This window comes from Xylocopa sonorina, chromosome 8 (genome assembly GCF_050948175.1).
Source record: "Xylocopa sonorina isolate GNS202 chromosome 8, iyXylSono1_principal, whole genome shotgun sequence".
Lineage (NCBI taxonomy): Eukaryota > Metazoa > Arthropoda > Insecta > Hymenoptera > Apidae > Xylocopa > Xylocopa sonorina.
In genome coordinates this window covers 2,230,213-2,253,470 of record NC_135200.1, presented here as the reverse complement: position 1 = coordinate 2,253,470, position 23,258 = coordinate 2,230,213, and the positions used below count along the sequence as shown (strand labels likewise).

Genomic DNA, 23,258 nt, shown 5'->3' with positions numbered 1-23,258 from the left:
CATCGTTTATCCCATACCATACGCAATAGCTAGAATAAACGTCCACTTCATGTTAATGTATCTGAATTATGTAGAGTAGAGATCGTTGCATACTATTCGGTGCAAAAAATGTAATTTATTCAAATCAATATTACATTACTGACGTTACATACGTCGGTAAAAAAAAAAAGATTATAAAATTTAAATCAACAACTACGATATGAACGTAAGAAACGTATTAACTGTTGATAATATTGCTTTCAGAAGAACGTAATAAAAGTATCCGATTTAGCTTATAGGTTTCCTCTCTATCTCCATGTTCCTGTATCATGACCACGGACGTAACACATGAGAACAAATTGTGTCAAGTTTCTCATCACTGTCATTTGACAAACTTACATTATCTACCGCATTCGATTTGTTTTTTAGCTGGCTTTTAAAGCGTTTAATTAATTTGCAGCTGTAAGGTATGGCGGATACGACAGTAGATGCAACGCGCCGTTTAAATGTTAAAAAACAAACCCTGGATGACGCTTATGCAGCGCCTGCAAATTTTCTCGAAATTGACGTGGTTAATCCAATCACACACGGCGTCGGCAAGAAACGGTACACCGATTATGAAGTTCGTATGAGGGTAAGTAAATAGACCCTTCTTGTTTTAGATTCGTTTTTGTTCATTGATGACCCTCTGAATTGACATTTTTCTTCTTGAAATGCCACATCTTTTTGCCACTCGAACACAACGTTAGATTATGTCTTCATTAAAATGTACAAACTTCGTATATTTCTCTGCGCAAAATTTAATAATTTACTCATTCAAAAAGCTATTAAGCTATTATTATTTAAATGTTTTTAATATAACTTGTTTTCAATTTGATGCGTGTTCTTAAGTAAGTAAAATTACAATTATAATGATGATAATGATAGTAGTTATTTTATTATGAACATTAACCAAACATATCGTGGGCTGTGTCTGATATCTCACTTTTCGTGATAAAATTGAGTGGATACAAAAATATCTGCTATATTGAAACCATTTATAGGCTTTAAATAAATATATATGTAAATTATTTATATAAATATAAATGAGCCAGCCAACATTTTATAAAAATTAAATTATACTTATTTCAAATCTCGTATAATAACACAATACGAGATATATAATAAAGTATATATTTGTATAATTCTTTTATACAATATTGTATTATATATTAAATACCAATTGGAAAAAGTTTAAAATAATTTTATATCTTGTTGCAGACAAATCTTCCGGTTTTTAAAGTAAAAGATTCCACAGTAAGAAGAAGATACAGTGATTTCGAATGGCTAAGAACTGAATTAGAAAGGGATAGCAAGGTCAGGTGATAAAGTATAATAAAAAATGAGAAATTTCTTTGTACAAACAGATGCAATTCTTTCAAATGAATAAAAACAATATCGTTACTAAAGTGTTAAAACAATTAAATAATTGTTTTTAGGTTTGTTGTTAAAAACATTGTACTACTGTTAAATAAAAATTATCCGTTTTACCTACAGATAGTAGTACCTCCGTTACCAGGAAAGGCTTGGAAACGTCAGATGCCTTTTCGTGGAGATGATGGTATTTTTGAGGAAGACTTCATTGAAGATAGAAGAAAAGGTTTAGAAGCTTTTGTTAACAAGTATGTAGATCAAAATGATTTGTATGTAACGTAAAAGTTTGGTACTAGATAGTAATTCTTTGAATTAAAAACAAAAATCATACATGATATTGCAGAATAGCAGGACATCCATTAGCACAGAATGAACGATGTTTACATATGTTTCTGCAAGAACCTGTAATAGACAAGAACTACGTACCTGGCAAAATACGTAATACATAAGTTACAATAAGAATTATTGCAAGTATATTTCCCTCCCCACCTTAATATGTAAAGTTATGTATTTCATTATTTGAAAACTTTAAGCCTAAATTTTTATTAAGATCCTTCTACGTTTATGCAATATTTAATCGAGCTTTTTCACGCTGTGATGTTAAATTGAAGCATTTTTTCGATGATTGCTATGTTTCAAAACACGTGATAAAGTATTCAGTAGGATCGTCATATTACATCACTATTAGTTGTCAAAGACAATTAATAATTTTTTCTTTTAATTTTTTTCCTTTCAATGTTATAGTCATGGATTTTTAAATAATAAATTTATATTTATCACTTTCAGCAATTGCGGAATAATGTTGTATATAACAGTTTAATTGATATATAAATATATAAAACTTAAATTTCAAAATATGGCTTAACAGTTAAAATGAGTCAGGTCAAAAGTTATTTATTCACAAGTTGTTCAATAGAAAACTTATTATAAATTTCTCCTCTTTAACAACTTTTTAGTATCATACATTGTATTATGAATTAGTGTTGAAATAAATAAGTTAAATATTTTATATTTTACTATATTGTTTTCTATTGGATAACATGTAAGTAGTAAATAAATTTATTTGTAAACAATACTATTATAGATAGATAAGATAAACTGACTTGAAAATAGAGATAAATCTGTTTAAAAAATTGTTTATAATTTGATATTCTCTGCATAAAAAAAAAAAATGTTACAGATCTAAAAGTTACTCAACTCTTTGTTTATGAATGATAAACTCTACATATAATTAAGTTGTTTTGAATCTCCTTGTTACGCTCCTTGTTTTATTGTGAGATACAGAAATAATACTATTGTACTTGAGACAAAAGTAAAATTAACGATTTGTACATTGTGCTTTTACATTTCTTTTCTACTTACATTAGAAGCAACATTAAATGTTTATAATTATCAATTATATCTTATATCTTTCCTTACAAGGGACTATGTACAGGGCACAAATTAAACTATTTTACAGTTTTTGATTTAAGTTATAGTTTATATTGCAAGAAAGCCTTCATTAAATACGTTGCATTAATCTAATGTATATATATCTACTGTGTGCTAACAGATACATACATATACAAATCAATGTATTGTTTATCGATATGAATCATTAGAAATGTATGAAAAAATGAGACTGTGACTTAAATATTATTTGAAATCATTGATATTCAAGTAAAAAAATGTTACTCTTATCTTTTTCTTTATTTAGAACAAAACATTTATTGAAGGAAGCAACGTCAATAGTAGTAAATAACATGCGCTTTAAGCAAATTGAAAAAAATTTTTATAATTCGCGAAATTATTTCCTGCTTATGCTGCATTCATTTGATAGACAATCTGCTTAATATTAAACTCTCTCATTTTAATATCATGTTTGTAATCTTTTAAAATTAAATAGAAGCAAAATTAATAATACATATCGTGTAAAGTGTTCTATGTACGAGATTTTTCTATTTAACAGTTTCAGCTGTATGTAATGTGTATTTATAAATACACATCTTGTTTAGTTTTAATGAATTTTTTATTCTTAAAGTATGTTTCTATATATTTGCTCACACAGTTTTGTTCTGAAAAATAAAAACATACCGAATACAGTAAAATAATCGTTATTAATTGTTTTCATACGTTATTTAAACAAATACTAACCGGGAAATGTATTTTCGATAATAAGCATATCGGCTATGTGCTTTGCAACTACTTTAAAAAGTTGTCTGTCTTTAATTCTTCGTTTCTTGTAGAATGGCATTAGATGCTTCACAATCCATGGTGCTATTCTTTCTTTGCACGCGGTTAAATGTTTCTCTATACAAATTGGTGAATCTGGCATCATTTCTTCGTCATCAGATTCCCCGAATAATTCGATGAATCTTTCTTTAACTCTTCCATGTTTTCTATAATTATTTAAAGATAATTCTGTCATCTTTGCCTTTAATTTCGATACCTGATATACACGTTCAACGAACCAAATACTATTCGCTCGACGTTTCTGTTTGTTTTCTATCATTTCAGATTCTACTGGTAATGATTTATTAGCTTCTCTGTTCTTCATCTCTTTATAGTAACTAAAACTATATTTTCCTGTACTCGTGTCTGATGTTTTTGTGTTATTGCTTTTAATAGAAGTGACTTTTGCACTGTCCTTATTTTCAAGCATATTAATAGAACCATTAGAAGCATGTGGCAGAAGAGCATTGATCTCTTTATCCATATTTGCTTTAGTAACACCAGAATGTTTCTCGATTAGTGTCATAAGATCGCTACTATCATCGCTGTCGCAAAACATATCCTCCATGTGTTGCAGAAGCGAATCCTGTGAATTCTCGTCATCATTTTGAACGGAAGATCGATTCGCGATTTCAGTACCTAATTTATCTTGTATACAATTGAAAATATTGTTATCTTCCTTCATTGTATCTTCATCAATTATCATTTTATTTGCCTCTTCGTTTGACCCATTGTTGGGTTTGTTGCTTTCTATATCATTAAGACTAGTTGAATTTACAGTAGGTGATGCTGTTTGATTACAAACAGTTAATTGCGAGGATACATCATCGTAATCCACATTTCCATCATTTACATCCTCTTCTTCTTTTTCTTCTTCTTCTTCTTCTCCTTCTTCTTCTTCTTCTTCTTCTTCTTCTTCTTCTTCTTCTTCTTCCTCCTCTTTATGCTGTGGTGTTTCTTTTGTAGATGATAATTCTTCACAATTAGACGTGATACAAATACTTTGAATGTTATCTGTTTTTTCTAATTCAGCCCATGAATTAATCGTTTGAACACCGACATCTACTTTAGTCTGCAAGGTTTCTAAAAATATTACCAACTTCTTATAGACTTTTTTCTCCGATGTATGTAACTTCACATCTGAAATCTATAAGTGTCTTAATTTCAACGATTAATCAATTTATTTGACTGAAAATTATATCAATAAATAAACTTACCAATTTCAACATGTTTTGCCTGTATAAAGTGGTTTCTAAAGATGATCGAACTGCAAGCAATTCCAATTGATTTGTACACTTCTTTAATTGATCACACGGTATATCATCGTTTTTCTCTTTGTAGCAAAGAATGTAATTGGTGAGTAAACATTTGTGAAGATATGAGAAATATACAGCACGAACCTGTAAATGATAAATTAAATATAATTAAATTGAATGAAAATAAATTAAATAAAGTGTTGTCCCTGCACGTACATCGATATTTATTATGATTGATTAACTGTTAATTGCGAGTATTATTAAGTATAAATATTTACGAACGAAAATTTGATTAAACTCTAAAGTTTTACGGTGATTATTTTGTTATAAAACAGACTAGGAGACGTGCCGTGGTAGTTAGTCGAAGAAACTCATCATTTGGATCAGTAGGGATATGAAATTTGTTTGCTGAAAGTGAAGGTATTGATATTGACAGGAGACTGTTAATATCCTCGAGACTAGTGTTATCATCGTCTGTATCGCCCATGTCAAACTCGTCTTGCTCTCGTTTTAACACAAACGGTATAGATACGTCCATTTGTTCCATTGTTGTCATTTTATTCAACGATATGTTATTAAAAGTTTTGTTTAACTCTTTTCAAATTTCTCACGACAAGTCTCGCAAATATTCACCGCACAATAATATCATGTTGAACGTTTTTATGAATCAACTGTTCATTTATTATTCCATAAAATGAATATAAACGAATAATCGGTTTTTTATACTTCTGTTAGAATGGTATAATTAAACATCTTTTTTCTAATCAAATGAAAATAATATTACTTATCTTGTATACATATATACTTTTGACTATAACATAGCGATGTGCTAAGAACTAACTTCACGTATGTGTCGGAACTTAAATTTTATTATACAGTGAAGTATAGGAGATATAGAGTTTTATATTTAGAAAATTGTATTGATGTAGACATTATTAATAAATATTTTAATAATTAACATTTTCATAAATATAAGTTTCGTTTAAGTACGATATTATTTTAACATCGTTGTCTCTCTAACAATATATATATATATATATATATATATTTATATTTATATCATTATAATCGCGTTATTAGATGTTTATAAAGAACATTAGTTGTGGTTTCAAATGTAAATCAGCGATTTTTATTCTATGTAAAATGTATCGAACTTTGAGCAAAAAGTAATTTAATGTCACCGAAATATTCGTATTTTTTTAATCTAATTATATTAATGTTTTTCTAATTTTTCAAATCAAACGCAACGAAATGATTCAATTTTAAGTTTGAAAGTTTACTACAATCACTAATTACTATAAAGGGAAGTGATTTAGGTATGCGTGTATAGGTAAATTGAAAGCTACAAGTTATTTATTTCATACATTTTCTGGTGTATTTCAAAGATTGCTTGTCAATTTAAGAATAATATTAATGGCATAGAAAAATACAAAACACAAAATCAGAATTACTACTTCCTTAATGACCTCGATTTATATCTGTACTTTTTCGATACCAATTTTTATGACAAAAACAGCGCATTCATCTTAATATACAATGAAAGGAATAATGCTAAAATGCTTCAGTTATCTCTAGTTTCTGGTTCTTCGTCATATGCTGCCATAACTTTTTCCATTATTTCCCATAGTTTATCTCTAGTTAAATCTTTACAAAAGACCTGAAAAGAATGATAGTATAATTTTTACATTTTTAACTAATTCACGAAAATCGTGATTCAGAGAAATACTTTTCAATTCTCACGTTAAACCAAGGTTGTTGATCGCATTCATCCATTAATGGTACTACAACACCATAAATTTGTAATGACAGATTGATGCAAGCGATTGCTATTAAATTCGGTGGATAATCAAGTATAGCTGGAGAATGATGGAAATCTTGTAAAAGTGCCATACTGGTCTTTGCGACAGGATACTTGGACCACTCTTCCTCTCCAAACCATGCTTGTAATGATCGTAAATAATGCAACATGTACTAAAATAATTGTTTTATTATTTAATGTAATTGTTATTTGCTTTATTGTAAATTAAAGGAGTTTAAGGTACCTTGTGTGGATGTACAGGAGTCACTTGAAACTTCAGCATTCGCATAATTAAAAGTTCTGCTTGGACAATTGCATCTCTCATACTCCAGTATTGATCTCCTAATTCTAGCGGTTGCGATCCTCTATGCAATGTACTGTAGGATACATTCATTACGTTTCTTATTTTCAAATTATCATCTTTCACTTTCCCTGCTAAATAAAGACACGTTGCTGCAATCAACTAAAACATATATAAATGTATCGAAGAAACTTGTATTAGAAATATCAGTTAATAATATAAACAATTTGTATATATATTTACATAATTGTCATAACCTCCTGGCGCGCCATCTTTTATAAACCTATGATACAAAGTTGCGGCTGTGGCAATAGTTAACGGATGAGCTTCCAACTTTAAACCTGTCATTTTTTAAAAGCAATTTTAAATTTTCATTCATATAATTTTATTCAAATATTAAATTTATTGAACATAAAGCCTACCACATTCAAATATAAATCTCGATACTGTGAAACTATCGCTACTCTTTGTATAATCGATTGTAATACTTTTCTGCAAAGTATTCCTTTTTTCTCGTTGCATAGCCAATACATCGATTACATCCTTCATTTTAGAACTGAAAAAATATAATATATTTTTGTAAATTTTATGTAATAAAAGACCTAGATTATGCTTTTATCTAAATATTACTAATAATATTGTACACAATACTGGCTTAGTTAAAAAGACAATTATATGTAATGGAATAGATTTTATTTTACAAGTTGAACTCATTGAATATTGTTATACAAAAATTGTATGCAATCAAGAACCGATACACCGTTACGAAATTTATTTTAAACAATTTTTAAGGTTTTTTTTAAAGTTACCTTAAAGTTTCGGTACTAGTAGGCTCTGTTGGATTCATTTTAACAATATTTTAATTGAATTCGGCAGACGGCCAATACGATTTGTTTCGTTACAGGTTACAACAATATTTATTTATTTCACGCTACATGCCAATGCTACCAATAGCTACTAAATAATCATTTTTCGTTTAGATTTCAAAAAGTCAACGTTTGAAAATAATTCCCTAGTAATTATTCGTAAACCTTATCTTACTATAATTTTTAAAAATGATAAGGAAAAGGCATCCGAGATGGATAAAATTACAGATAAATTGTAAAATTTATTTGTAAGAAATATCGGGTAACAGGGTGCACGGACGGTCAACGAGGGCCGTGTGCATTTCCCTGTGGCATCGCCCCACTCCGGGGCCTTGTCTAAACATACGAATGGGCCATGACGTTGAGGGTGTCCTCGAGGCTAGTACGAATGGCCTAAGAAGGCATTCTTGTATGAACCTTCGGGTGATTCAGAAATAAATACGCCCAGTAAACGTTGAGCAATCAAGTTTTGTACTTCATTCTCATCTACATCCTACATATTGTATTCTTAATAAATAATTTATTCATTTCATCTTATAGAGATAATTGAACGATAAATTGTATAATTAAACGCTAGTGTATAACGATACTTATATCTACAATATAATATTTAATTTAAAGTATTTATTACATAAAGCATCCATATAAAAAAAATCCATGTATATATGTCACGTTTTTGACGGGAAATTTTATGTAGAAAGAAGTGCGTTGGTACCCGTGGAATGAAAAGGCGGTCTGCTTCGTGAGGTGCGTCAGAAACAAATGATTAACGCAAGATTCATGTGGAAATCAATCTAAGTTATCTTATCTGTATTGACTGGCAAACTTGGAATATAGAAAATGAACGTAAAACTTGGAATACCGAAATGGAGGAAGAAGTCAAATGATAATTGTGAGTTTTTTTATTTTTGTTTATCGAACCCCGCTTTTCTCTCGCAACTTCTTTCAAATATTCACGTTTGGACAAGGGGTTAACAGTATTTATTATACATTATCGTTAGCCCTCATTAGTCCTCCCCATCGTTAGCCCGGATAATCGAGAGAGTACTGGCACGTACTGGTATATCAAGAGTAGCCAACTTTTTGCATACCATACGCCAATTTTTTTTTTACAGACGAGTTCAGATGCGTCGTATAACTTAAGCACCTTTCGCACCTTCTTACATTCATAGTAGTCCAGTATTCATACAGGAAGCCCTCGCAATAATGGACGAGAATTCAACCCTCGAGAGTTTGTCCAAGATAACGGACAAACTACATGATCGCGCTACAATGGTATATGCGGCGGCCATTGCAGAACCCGCGAAACCTCCACTGATACCGACGCCGCTATAGACAGGAGTAGAGGGCGCAATGAAGCCCCTTAAACGGCATCTAAACAAGTTGGAGGTGTCTCGATGGAACGCACTCCGGCGGTGCTTGCTTTCTAAGCTTTCCGTTGGTTTTCGCGATCCCGGATGAGGAACAGAAGCGGATCCAGCAGGACCACGGAGGGCACTGCTTCTACCTTAGAAGATTTGGCACGGATTCATATAAGTGTAAAGAGTCGGAAAACTAACAGCAACGTCCCAAATAGAGGCGCTTGAGGATGTTGCGGAGAGTCGGCGCTTTCTTGTAAAGGATAGAGACATAAAATTTTAAAGTTTTTTAAACAGTTAGCTATGGCGCCCCTTTTTCAGAGCGCGCACCTATGTGTGTCGCGAAAATCAAGCGATCGCGAGTATACTCGTCTGACACAGAGTAAGTGTCGCTGTTAAAATATTACATCAAAAAGACGGTAATATTTACCTATTAGTGTAATTTAACATTAACATATACTACATACATAATAAACGCAAGAAAAATCAAGTACTTATAAAAGTTAAAAATTCAATTTGCTGCTGTGGAGTGGTGTTGAACTTTGCTTTGCCAAGGAACGATACATAATGAGACTTTATACGTCGAATTTGCGCACTAATGTCGTAATTCTTTTCTAATATTTTTATAGCAATGTGAACACTTTCGTGTAGGATTATTTGTTGACGAAGAGCCTGGTATATAAGTCTGGAAAATGTTCGTCGATGAAGCGTGTAACATTAGATCGAGATTGTGTTGATTTTATGGGTTCGATTGGATACGATGTAATAGTTTTTTCAATGTATTCCATTAAGAAGTTTACTCACTTTATCATCGCATATATACATATGGGGACCTATGAGTTTATTTCAAATTATTCATATTTTTTATTTGTTCGTTAAGTTCCGGTTTGGCTTAACACGTTCACGCCGGGGTGACCCACCGGTGGGTCACACTTGACTGTTCCGTGGGGCGGCGTCACCCACCGATGGGTCACACTTGACTGTTCCGTGGGGTGGCGTGATCCACTCGTGGGTCAGGCATTTTCAGAAAATTAGTCGTTAAAAAAAATAAGTGCTTGATGCAAGAAATGTGCGCTCAAAGAAACGTAGATTTTCGCCCCGGCGTGAACGTGTTAAAGATATTCAACACATCTTGAAATTTAAGAATATTACTATTAAAATTACTATTAAAATTTAATAATATTATTTTGATCATTTTAACAATGCTAGACCATTTTTTTGTATAAGTTGAAAGCTTGACAAGTGAAAGCAAGTATGAATTGAACGAAAACCAACAAAGTGCGATAAAAAATGGATCCGTACGATAACCGCGCCGTTCAGTTCAATAGTTGGACCATGATGTGGCTCTCAAGTACTTCCCGAATCGAAAAATTCACCAAAACAAGATCATATTGACTGTTTAATAGTCTGTCATCGGTCTTATTCATCAAAGGTTCCTGAATGAGTTTCACCCTGAAAAAGGGTGAAACTGTTACAACTGAAAAGTATTAACAACAACTCGACGAAATGCGTCAAAAACTTCGACGTATGCGCTTAGCATTGATCAACAGAAAAAGTCCAATTCTTTTCCACGCGTTTCAATGATGACGCGATAAAAGCTGCACGAGTTGGGCTATGAAATTCTGGACAATCCACCATACTCAACCAACCTCTCGCTCCCCAACTACCATTTTTTCAAGCATTTCGATAGCAAGACGAAGCTAAAAACGCCTTCAACGCTTTCGTCGCCTACGGAAACCCGGAATTTTACGCTACCGGCATAAATAAACTTGTATCTCGTTGACTACGTTCCATTGATTATAGTGGTTCTTATTTTGATTAATAAAATTTATTGCAAGAAAAAAGTTGTGATCGTTTAAAATTAAAAGTTAAAAATCGACATTCCTTTTGCATCAACCTGTAACAGAAACAAATAGGTACAATGGAAATGATCGTACTTTCAAAGAGATTAGTATGGATGAAATAAAAATTTATTTTGCTTTGATTATTTTGATGTCTTTGGTACAAAAACCTACGCTGGAAATTAATTGGAGCACAAAATCCAGTATAGAAACACCGTTTTTTAGAACAGTTACATCTAGAAATAGATTTATGTTAATTTCGAAAAATTTACATCTCGTAATTGATGAATCTCTACAACCTAACGACCCGTTGAAAAAAATAAGACCAGTACTTGAAAAGATTACAAACGCATTCAAAGAACTATGTACATTGGCGAAAGATGCTGTATTCATCAGCACCGTAAAGAAGTGGTTCCAAAGGTTGTGAAATGGAAATTTCAACCTCAAAAAATTTGCAAATTTTGCAGAATTTGGAACAGTTGTTGGACAAAAATCCCTGCCAAACTTAAGCCGACCTTGCTTCTGGATTGGGAATTACACAACAAAATATTTCCGTTCAGCTGAGAAAGCTGCAGAAGATGGACAAAATAATATGACAACACTGAACACTGCTTCCGTGTAAATAAATGCGACGCATATGTATTGCATAGTTTACGTGTCAAGTCTTGCACGTTATATTTCAGTGCGTAGAGAGATACGCTTTGTTCTGCGACGATTAAAACAAACGATCGGTGAAATGTGTGATCTCTCAGACTTCCAAAGTGGACAAATCGTTGGTACTTGGTTAGCAGGAGCCTCTGCGATGAAAACTGTTGAATTGTTTAACGTTTCAGGAGCGACAGTATCCACGGTAATGACAGCATACACAAAACATGGTAAAACATCATCGGCAAAGAGTGGGCGAAACCTAAAGTTAACTTAAAAAGAATTGTGACCAGACAACATATAACTACTGCGACAGAAGTGATAGCGGAACTGTTTCGACAAAAACAATACGACGGGAGCTTCACAAAGCTAACATTCATGGAAGTGCTGTAATTGCGAAACCCGACACACGCAAAACGGAAGATAGGAAAGTATACGATAAATCGAACATTACAATCATTTCGCAGCTTCGTAGAAAAACTAAACTCAAGAACCAACATAACTCAATTTTGACGATTCATAAAAATTTTCAGATCTCGCTGATGCCAATGTTGTCCAACCACCCATCAAGACTCAGAACAAAATGACTATGGGTATCACCACTATGGGTGTCAGAACAGCGTCATACTATTCTAAATAACCAATCCGACAGAAGACAACAATGCATAAACGAACCATTCTCTTATACGTCTGCACCCTCCGACTTCTTCCAAGGAAAAAAGCTAATAAAATTAAATACAATAAATGTGACTATGGGAAAAATATAGCTGGTAGTTACTTTGCCCATTCCGTTCCTTTCCTGTAATTTTCACATTTGACACAAAATTTCTTTCCTTCCATGCGTCAAAATAAAAAACTGATTATATCATCAGAAAGCTTAGTGGACAAAGAAGTTTTTGTGAAATTTGTTGCCCTCCAGACCTAAAAATAATTACCTAAATAAGAGATCAAAGTTTTTGTAATTTACAAATTTTGCCTCCTGAGATAAATTTAAACTTTTTTTTTTATTTCACCTGTTTTCGAGTTTCAGGATAAAATAGGGATTACTGTAATAGCAAATTTATTGCTCTATTCAATATTGTTTGTCACTTTCTTGTAGGACTAGTGGTTTGGAAGATACAATCAATAATATGAGTGAAGCTGCTGTTTCTCTGAAAAAAAACAAAAATCCTAATTCTCTCTGCCATTTTTGCAAATCGGACCTGGATTTATATGATCCTTTTTGTCGTTTTTGAGGTGTAGTATCAGCTGTAAAAATTTGTCACACGAGTTGTAAATCACCCTGTATAAACATTTCTATCTCAACAATTGAACACATTAGATCATTAATCAACACCTTTCTCTTTCCTTCTTACTTCTATATATAAAAATAAAAAATATGTAAATATATAGAAATGTATATCTGTTAACGCTTATGTTAACGGTAATATTTCTATTACTTGGCCTCCTTCTTTGGTATTTTTCTTAGGTTTCCCTTCTTTATGCTTTATTGTTTATTATTGTTTATCTTCTTTTTCTTTCTATTCTTCATAAATTGCACTTCATTTTCTTGAGAAACGCTGCAATTGATCTGGCTACTATTCTTGAATCCTCCTTCATCGAGAATCTTATATCGTCTTTTTGTTTAATATCTTTTTTCTCTAGCATAGAATGAGCATTTTCAGATTTTTTTACATGACGCTTTGCGAACTATTCTTACCAACTACTATGTAGAAATATCACTAGATAAGGATTAAAACTACTTTTAATGCTAACCTTAAATTATCTTAGAATTAACCTTAAACTAATTTATGCTAATTTATTTATCCGGACTTAACCTAGATGGCAGCTCGTGTCTCTTTTGGCGCTGGCCGCCATACAATTTTATGCAAAAAAATTCTAATTTTTCACTGCATAATGCTTTCCAATTGCCGTGACATTACAGTAATCGCATTTTTGAGTTTTACTTGTTTATAATTATGCCATTGAAAGGTATAAAAGTTTTAGAATTAGCTGGTCTTGCACCAGGCCCTTTTTGTGGAATGTTATTAGCTGATTTTGGTGCATCAGTGACTAGAGTAGATAAGGTATAGAGAGTTAAAAAGCCATAATTATACAATATATATCAATCAGTACAAACTCCATTTTATCTTAATTTTTATTTTTTGTAGATTAATGGATCCTTTAATACCAATGATTCTCTTGGCCATGGAAAAAAATCGATTGCGTTAAATTTAAAAACTTCTCAGGGAGTTGATATATTTAAAAAATTAAGTAATCAGAGTGATGTACTCATTGATCCTTATAGACCTGGTTTGCATTTTTTGATAATTGAATTATTATGATTTTGATATATGCAATATGTGAACTACTATAATATATTATTGATTAGGAGTAATGGAAAGGATGAAACTAGGACCAGAAGAACTTATGAAAACAAATAACAAATTGATATATGCCAGATTAACAGGATTTGGTCACAGTGGACCTTATGCTAATATGGCTGGACATGATATCAATTACGTGGCTGTATCTGGTAATTTAAGAATAGCTAATTACATTTGAAATAATAAATATTTTCTAAACTATTTCTGTGTTCAGGTTTATTATCATTATTTGGACGCCATGGTCAAAAACCAACACCACCAGTTAATATGATAGCTGATTTTGGTGGTGGTGGGCTAATGTGTGCTTTTGGTATAATATTAGCATTGTTTGAACGTAATAAAAGTAATATTGGCCAAATAATTGACGCATCAATGGTAGAAGGATCAGCATACTTAGGTAGTTGGTTATTTAGATCTCAAAATGTACCTGGACTATGGGGAAATCCACGTGGTAAAAATATGTAAGAATTTTCAAACTAAATTACTGTCTACTCTAGCCAAATAAAAGACTAATAATTAAGTAATATTTCATGTAAATAGCCTAGATTCTGGAACACATTTTTATGATACATATGAAACAAAGGATAAACAATACATATGTGTGGGAGCGCTTGAACCTGAATTTTATAAGATACTTTTGGAGAAACTTGATATTTCATCCGTTGAAGTGCCGCAATTCGGTGAATTTGAAAAGAATCGTAAAAAATTAGAAGAAATATTCAAACAAAAAACTCAAGCAGAATGGTGTGCCATATTTGATGGTACAGATGCTTGTGTAACACCAGTTTTAAATTTAAAAGACGTTTCGTTACACGCACATAATAAAGAGAGAAATACATTTACAACTGAAAGTGGCGGCTTAGTAACTCCAAATCCTGCTCCTCGTCTATCTCGTACTCCTGGAGTGTCGAAAGGACATAAAAAAAATCCAAATCCAGGTGAACATACTGTAGAAATTCTTACAGAACTGGAGTACAAATCTGAAGAAATTACTAATTTACTAGCAACTAAGATTGTTAATCAAGGAATAAAACGTTCCATGCTGTAAGCATATATTATTTATTAATATATTTATTAAAATACATAACACTGTATAATGTGATCTGAGGACAAATTTATACATATATCATAATTGTTAAAATATTTGTTATAAATATATATTTTTAATTAAAATCATCTAGGAGGATTATTGTCCTTTCATTAAAGAGCTGAAAACTTGCCGATGTTTTAAACAATTAAAAACAATTTATACTAAAAATTATTAATTATCCGACTCAATGACAACCGCAACTGTCAATTACCATATTCTTATATTTTTTTAAAACAACATTACTATCGTCAAGAAAATAGAGTACCGATATTGATGATAGTTTCGTAGGTGCGCAACACGGTTTTGGTATTTCATGTGGTTTCATAAGATGTACTAAAGTTTGTACAATAGCATGATTAGTTGCATTCATATGAATGTTCAATGGAAAATTGCATTCTCCACTGCAATAATAAGCATCATATCCTTCTGGAGCTATAATCCAATCTTGCCACTCCAGATCTTTAAAACTTATATACAATGTTTTAATGTTGCACACATTTTGTCTTTTCCTTTTTTCTATAGAATTAATATAAGGATTATTTTGGACGTTCATACTTCTAAAATGTTGTTTTCCAAATTTGATATCTATTTTTTGTTCAGATAACGCCTGCTCTACAACGCCGCTCTGTCTATTACGAGTAGCGGAACTTTTAAAGAAGCCAACCATAAACGGTTGTTTATCTAAAATCCCTGAGACTCCTACAATTCCTACATCATCTGGTCTCATAATACGATCGGCGTAATCAATGTGATGCACAGCCAAGAATAAACCACGATTTTCTTTCGGATACTGTACCCAATATTCGAGAGCTTGACTAATATTCAAAGTTATCCAGCCTACTTCACCTATTCTGATATTAGCTGAATCTATATAATGTTTAATTCGTCCTCCATCCATTGCCCGAGCTACCCTATATATTGCTATGACATAGGCTTTATTAAATTCAATAGTTTTGTCGAAACTTCGATATAGTCGTAGTTCAGCTGCAATAATATGTTCTCCTCTTGGGACTTCCGATACATCGAACCAAATTCTTTTGCCGCGATTAGTTTTCGACGCATTTCTTGAATATGGATTGTGCGCACCAAATGTCATAATTAAATCACTTTGATCTATGATATTGATATAAGAATCATTTAAATTGAATTCTTCTACATTTCCGTATTCCTCTTGAGTTGATATATCTGTGTCATGCGATAAAACATTCTTATAAATGTTTAACAAAAATTTCGGTGCTGATCTTTTCACCATTAACGATCTGCGTACAATTCTTCTTGGTCTGCCGGGTAATTCAAGGATGTTTAACAAATTACGCTCAATGTCTTGTTTTTCTTTACTATTAGCGATCTTATGTAGAATCGTTTGATTAAATCCATTGTCTATGTATAAGCCGCTCGGTTTACCAGAATTCGCAAGAAATATTATTGACAGAAAGAATATTGTTCCAATAAAATATATCTTACTCATTTCCTCCTTTAAATACAATAAATATTTCATCGTCCCACGGTAAGTAATTTATTTTATACGTGTGCACATATTATTATTAGATCATTTCTATATAAATTCGGTAATACGTGAGAAAAATATTTATTTTAATGTAAGAGGACTCTTTCAACAGTAATTATATGTTTATATACAAGTGAGTTACAGGCTAGGTGAAATACAAAAAATACAAACATTTAATAGTGTTCATATTGCAGCAAACTTCATATTAACCTGCCTCACGTATTAAACACAATATTTCTTATAAATTATCATTTATCATTGTTTAGAATAAATAAATTTTAACAATTTTTTTTACATTAAATTGGATAACATATATATATATATATATATATATATATATATATATATATATATATATATATATATATATATATATATATATATATATATATATATATATTGGATAATTAAACTGTTCATCAGAACATAGTTAATAAGTTTATACATAGTAATATTTTACATAAAAAATTTTTTATAATTTCATTAAAATTAAAATTTATATATAAAACGCATTCATTCTATTACTTAATCGTGAAAAAATTAGTAAAATTAATATAATTAGCTTAATAAAATTACTGAAATGTAGTTTGCAATCGCAATGTACAATTTTATTATAAATACCGAGTGTTTGTTTTACAAACTACATTAACAAATGTCAAGCGTATTCATACACTATCATTACTGAGGACGTGGTGGTGCTTGTGTAGGTTGATCTTGACAAGGCTTGTTAACAGGAGGAGCAGACGCAGGTTTTACCGATAGTAAAGATCCAAAAAGAACGTGTTGAATAACAGGAAACTTTGCCAGAACCTAACGTTACATGTTTGTTTAGTAAGTTAGTTTGTTATTATGTTTAAAGTTATTAAAAAATAGAAACAATAATACTTACTTCAGCCCTATACATCTTGATAAGGCCGGCGTTTACTTTTAGCCATGAAGGTACTGCACTAACATTCCATAATTGATTTGAATGTTCGGAAAATGGACCTGTCTTCACCTGTGATATAAATATAAATATAAATATAAATATAAATATATATATATATTATATAAATATAAATATATATATATATATATAATATAAATATAAATATATATATATATTATATATATATATATTATATAAATATATATATATATATATATATATATATATATATATATATATATATATATATATATATATATATATATATATATATATATATATATATATATATATATATATATATATATATATATATATATGCTAACACGTTTATCAATAGTGTGCAAGAAAATGTACACATTCGTTTATATATATACCTTTGAAATAAATTCGATACAACCAAAAAACATGTACTGCTTGCTGAATGATTGAATAACAACTGGCTCTACAAAATGACGAGGTTCTAAACGAGGATGTCCTGAAATATTTATATTTTATGTACAAATATATTTTTTTAATATATTATGACGCAAAGTATGTTGAAAGATAGAAATAAAGTAATACCAATTAATTGAGCACTTCCCCATATAAAAGGAACAAATTGGTAATCATCTAAGCTCCATACACCATGACTACCTGCTGGTTCCATCCGATAAGTCAACTGTAATCTACGTACTAATTCCAAATATCTTTAAAAAATAAATATTTTTATTGTAAATTCTGCAAATGTATAGAAAAATGATATTCTATATTAAATGCAATGTAGATTACCTATTAAATATTTTTACAACTACAGCAACTTTATCATCTTGCGTAAAAGCTCCAATTTTGAACATACAACATAAGAACATTATAAATGCCATTTCATGTCCTGTGCCATAATCTATACGCGTTGGATTGCCAAAACTTTCAAGTAAATATTGAACTATCTCTGGAACTGCTCTATGCAATTTTTCAGGTAATACTTTTTGTAATTCTTCTATTCCATTCTGAAACATTGGAAATCAATAAATTTTAAAAATGAACAAAAGTTTCTTAAAAGTAATGTTTATTTACCTGCTGTAATTTTTCATGCCATATTCTAAATGATTTATTGCCAAAACGTTGAGGCTGCTCGGTAGGGGGTATCTGCGTTATCCATTCATCAAACTCGTTAAGCATTTGAACAACATTTCCTATTACACAACTTTGTGAGCATTCAACATTTAAAGGTTTTCCTTGAACCGATTCATTTAAGGCCAATATAAATCCCAGGTATTCCTACAAAAGTATTTCAAATATTCTTTTTGATATACTGAAAAGTTAAAATATCCTCATTTATTAAAAATTAAAATATAGCGGATTAAGGAAAATCTCTTACAAAATATGCTTCAGATTTTTCCCAAATTGCCATATCATTTGGCACTTTAATTGATTTTTTCGGGACAATAAATTCATGGTCGTCGGCTACAATATATTTGAAAAACAATTATTTTTTTGACTAATTATTTTATATTTATCTAAGATACGTACGGGATACTGGTAACTTCGACGTAGACATTGTATTTATATCATAACTTTAACTATCGTTCACATTGAAAATAAGGAATTCCGACTACTTCGAAAATCAGGAGAAAGTTTACCTGAATTTGTACATATTACATTATTGCCTGAACATAGTGTTGAATGCAATGCGCTATAGTTATATTTGTCGAATATCGAAGAGCGAAATTCAAAGACTTTATTATGCGTTTTATTAAGACGTACTATCCACATAAAATAATAGCGAAGATAATTTTAAATTGGAACATCATACTCGACGAATATTTGAGTTTATCTTCGAGACTAACAGACAGCGTAGGTGACTGATTGTTTTCGTTCACGTTGGGTTAAGACCGTTGCAAAGTATTTAGAATAGGTAATAAAATTGCATGGAGCCACTTCCATCTCTACAGAGCCCAGAGACTGGATTTCTAGTGGAATTTATAGACCAGCAAATCTGCGGATTCGAGACGATTATTGAATCGCGACAACAGAGAAAAAAGTTGTGGTCTCATTCGACTTCGGTATTACAATTTGCACTGCGCAAGTAGACAAGAATATTATTTCAATTATTTTCAGTTACTTTAAATATTTCGAATAAAACTTTTAAATTGTAAAATTATTACAACTAAACAGGAAAATCATTTAAAGACTGTTTCAATAAATTGCTATTTTTTCTAAATCGATTCGATTTTCTCTTAAAAAATCGATTTGCTTATAAATGAAATCGATATAAAAAAATAAACCAATGGCGCCGCCATTATTGTTATGTTTTACTCTACGTCGTGAATGAATAGATTATGTGCATAGTAATTTAAATAAACGTAGTGTTTTCCCCTAGACACTGAATTTTCAAAACTGACTGAACTGTTCAAAACTGTGTTTACTAATTTAAACGCATACTATCTACAACAAATTTCGACGGATTTTCCGTAAATTGTCATTACATAGTGCTATCTCACACGTATCGCTTACTTTTCATGTCACATACATTTGTGTGATTATGAAATAATTTCTTATATGCTTTAAGTTAGTAATTATAATTCAAAAATTTGGAATACAAATTCTTGTTTACGCACATTTTATAATAAAATTCCCTTACAGAAATGAATTATTCTCTGGAGGAGATAGAAAAGAAGCGTTTATTAGCCTTGCAACGTAAAAAACAGTCCCAAATACAAAACAACCTATCTGGTTGTACAAATACTATACGAAACAATTCATTGAATTCTGCAGGAAATAATATTTCTTCCAATGCTACAAATGTTGTGGTTAAACAGAATCAATCGCTTAGTGCCAATAAACCTTTCGGTCATGGTCCATTAAAATATGACCTTAAAACAAAATTTAAAAATGATTTATCTAGGAATAATGGAAAATTCCAAAAACAAATAGGACGTTTTAATCCCATTTCAACACAGAATTTTTTTGGAAACAAACAATCTAATATTACAGGAAATTGTTACATGATAACTGATAATAGATTCGCATTAGAAATTTCACAATACTTCACTCCACTTATTGAAACATTAAAAACAATTCCAAGCAGATCATATGGTAATGCATATAAAAAATGTATAAGTATTTAATACAATATTGCTACTACTTTACTAATTAGAAATATTGAATAAAATTTAATTTATCGTACATATAGATATATTTATATTTCAGACATGAAAACAAAAAGTTGGAACTTTCTTTTAAAGGACTATGAAAATGTAATGGAGAAAATTATAAATTTTAAATCTGACCTGCAAATTACAGGATTACCAAAATCAGTTCTTCAGGTATTACTTTTAAACATAATTTAGATAGAATTATTAAATGGATCTGCATGTTTGAAATATTTCTTAGATATTTCGGAAAAATGATATACCAAAAGATGGTGAAAGTATGGATTTATCCAACATTGATCCCCAATTATTAGAGAGTCTACTGCCTTTTCAACGAGAAGGAATATGGTATATATACATAGAAAGTACATGATTTATTCATCTTTTAGAATTTACAAAACAATATGGTAATAAATTACTGTTTTTAGCTATGCGATATCTAAAAAAGGGCGTTGTATGATCGCCGATGATATGGGTTTGGGAAAAACCATTCAAGCATTGGGCATTGCATATTACTTCAAGGATAGTTGGCCTCTTCTTATTGTTGTACCATCCTCAGTCAGGTTGAACAGTGAAAAATACTTTATAGTCAATAAATACATTTTATTATGACCACGTAAATCGTAAGAATAATTTTCTGACTTAGGTATCAATGGGCAGATGCAATATATATGTTTTTGCCATCTGTGCCTGCACATCACGTTCATCACTTTACGAGTACAAAAGATCTTATTGATAACAATAAAATCGTTATTACAACTTATGATCTCTTAGTGCGAGCCACGAACGTTTTTGAACGCCAACGGTTCGGTTTTGTGATTCTGGTATGTTTAAAGCAATTGTAGCTCAAATGTTGATGAATATATTATTAAGATAAGCAAATTTATATATAGGACGAATCTCACGCTTTAAAAAGTGTTAAAACTGCAAGATTCAAGGCTGCGCAATGCATAGTTTCGCAAGCACAACATATTATTTTGCTTTCTGGAACACCTGCATTATCAAGACCTATAGAACTATACTCCCAGATAAATCTTATAATGCCAAATTTTATAGGGTAATGTAAATGAAACCGTTAAGTGTAATGTATAAATAAGTAAGAAAGTCGTTTCTATATAGATACCAGGAATATGGAATTCGATACTGTGCAGGAGAAAAAACTTCATACGGATGGAACTTCTCAGGATCGTCGAATATGCAAGAATTACAGTTATTATTAAAACGGACTTGTGTAATTCGAAGATTAAAAAATGATGTTTTAAATCAATTACCATCAAAAAAAAGGTGAAGAACAAATTTATTTAGATTAGTTCCCTTTAATATGAACAAATATGAATATTTACTTTATTTAAAACATTTTAGGGAAGTTGTTATATTAGATCCAGATTTAATAGCAGTTGGAACCAAAGACATAATAAAAATATCCAAACAATTGGAACGAAAAGTTTTAACTGGTATAGAAAGACATACTGCTCTTTTACAGTATTATCATGAATCCGGTATTGCTAAACAAAAGGCTATATGGTAAATGACTATTATTTAATAATTATTTAAACAAGTAATAAATATGTATAATTATAACAATAATGTTTTAGCGATTATGTTTCTAAGCTGTTCAAAAATAAACAGAAATGTGTTATATTTGCTCACCATCATAATGTTCTGGAAGCCATTTGTGATGTTGCAGAATCCATGGATATAAAGTGACCATGTTATTCATATATAGTATTACGATTTCAAGTGAAGATTTTTACTTACATATAATTTATTTATTTTAGATATATTAGAATTGATGGCAAAACAAATCCTGAACGTAGAAAATATCTAGTCGATAAGTTTCAAGAATGTGACTCTTATATAGCAGCAGTATTATCAATTGCATCAGCAAACGCAGGAATTACGCTAACCGCCGCGCAACTCGTACTATTTGCGGAACTGTTTTGGAATCCTGGAGTATTTATCATTAATATCATACTTTCATTGAATTATTTACAATTAGATCATTTCGTAAATCATATATTTTATTATAGATACTTTGTCAAGCAGAAGACAGAGTACATAGAATCGGTCAAAATGACAATGTCACCATTCGATATTTAGTTGCAAAACAAACGGCAGATGATTATTTATGGCCTTTAATTCAAAGAAAAATGAACGTATTAAATGAAGTTGGACTGGATCAAGACTTTTCCTTAAAGGATATTGACGTTACGAGGAATATACCAAGTTCAAAACAAAAACAACTAGAGTTCTTTAATGAAAAGTATAAACATGAGACTGATGAAAATGTAATACAATTGAATGAAAATAAAACAAAAGATAGTTTACTAGGAAGTCAATCTCCTACAACAGAAGAGTACAAGGAATTACTTGAACTCGACAATGATAGCTTTGATTTTTGCGATTGGAATGATATGGAATGAAAAGTTTATTTTTATATGGTACGTTTTTAACTTGCATTATAAGAACTGAGAAAGTGTGACAACATTCAAATAATAAAAGAGTATAGTGCATACATTATATGTTTCATGCAATTGTTACTACAATAAAATATTTTTATATGAT

At 30.6% G+C, this 23,258-nt stretch overlaps 6 protein-coding genes and 1 pseudogene across 6 annotated transcripts; 3 read left to right on the top strand and 4 right to left on the bottom strand.

Annotated features, from left to right (window-relative positions):
- Positions 1–308: 308 nt before the first annotated feature.
- Snx3 (sorting nexin 3) lies at positions 309–2,727 on the top strand. The gene is made up of 4 exons (XM_076898869.1): positions 309–613; positions 1,240–1,335; positions 1,516–1,640; positions 1,736–2,727. Exons 1-4 carry the CDS (start codon positions 449–451, stop codon positions 1,839–1,841), a joined length of 492 nt encoding a protein of 163 aa, XP_076754984.1. The 5' UTR covers positions 309–448; the 3' UTR covers positions 1,842–2,727.
- Positions 2,639–5,647, bottom strand: LOC143425839 (uncharacterized). The gene is made up of 4 exons (XM_076898880.1): positions 5,209–5,647; positions 4,821–5,003; positions 3,526–4,750; positions 2,639–3,446 (listed from the first exon to the last, which is right to left on the bottom strand). Exons 1-4 carry the CDS (start codon positions 5,413–5,415, stop codon positions 3,364–3,366), a joined length of 1,698 nt encoding a protein of 565 aa, XP_076754995.1. The 5' UTR covers positions 5,416–5,647; the 3' UTR covers positions 2,639–3,363.
- Positions 5,648–6,300: 653 nt separating this feature from the next.
- On the bottom strand, positions 6,301–7,890 carry Koko (cyclin Q). The gene is made up of 6 exons (XM_076898936.1): positions 7,768–7,890; positions 7,381–7,514; positions 7,202–7,299; positions 6,902–7,120; positions 6,600–6,830; positions 6,301–6,516 (listed from the first exon to the last, which is right to left on the bottom strand). The coding sequence occupies exons 1-6, from the start codon at positions 7,803–7,805 to the stop codon at positions 6,421–6,423; spliced, it is 816 nt and encodes a 271-aa protein (XP_076755051.1). The 5' UTR covers positions 7,806–7,890; the 3' UTR covers positions 6,301–6,420.
- A 5,677-nt stretch (positions 7,891–13,567) lies between these two features.
- On the top strand, positions 13,568–15,112 carry Amacr (Alpha-methylacyl-CoA racemase). The gene is made up of 5 exons (XM_076898860.1): positions 13,568–13,734; positions 13,819–13,960; positions 14,040–14,183; positions 14,249–14,495; positions 14,575–15,112. The coding sequence occupies exons 1-5, from the start codon at positions 13,627–13,629 to the stop codon at positions 15,080–15,082; spliced, it is 1,149 nt and encodes a 382-aa protein (XP_076754975.1). The 5' UTR covers positions 13,568–13,626; the 3' UTR covers positions 15,083–15,112.
- A 92-nt stretch (positions 15,113–15,204) lies between these two features.
- On the bottom strand, positions 15,205–16,711 carry LOC143425822 (protein 60A pseudogene; annotated as a pseudogene).
- Positions 16,712–17,212: 501 nt separating this feature from the next.
- On the bottom strand, positions 17,213–19,232 carry LOC143426073 (serine/threonine-protein phosphatase 2A activator). Its single transcript, XM_076899199.1, has 8 exons — positions 19,072–19,232; positions 18,920–19,005; positions 18,616–18,819; positions 18,331–18,548; positions 18,124–18,248; positions 17,937–18,037; positions 17,521–17,628; positions 17,213–17,441 (listed from the first exon to the last, which is right to left on the bottom strand). The coding sequence occupies exons 1-8, from the start codon at positions 19,097–19,099 to the stop codon at positions 17,310–17,312; spliced, it is 1,002 nt and encodes a 333-aa protein (XP_076755314.1). The 5' UTR covers positions 19,100–19,232; the 3' UTR covers positions 17,213–17,309.
- Positions 19,233–20,076: 844 nt separating this feature from the next.
- Positions 20,077–23,201, top strand: Marcal1 (SWI/SNF-related matrix-associated actin-dependent regulator of chromatin subfamily A-like protein 1). The gene is made up of 12 exons (XM_076899176.1): positions 20,077–20,109; positions 20,185–20,637; positions 20,752–20,867; positions 20,935–21,041; positions 21,122–21,256; positions 21,340–21,517; positions 21,587–21,750; positions 21,813–21,977; positions 22,056–22,217; positions 22,289–22,396; positions 22,472–22,646; positions 22,724–23,201. Exons 2-12 carry the CDS (start codon positions 20,187–20,189, stop codon positions 23,114–23,116), a joined length of 2,154 nt encoding a protein of 717 aa, XP_076755291.1. The 5' UTR covers positions 20,077–20,109; positions 20,185–20,186; the 3' UTR covers positions 23,117–23,201.
- The last annotated feature ends 57 nt before the right edge of the window (positions 23,202–23,258 follow it).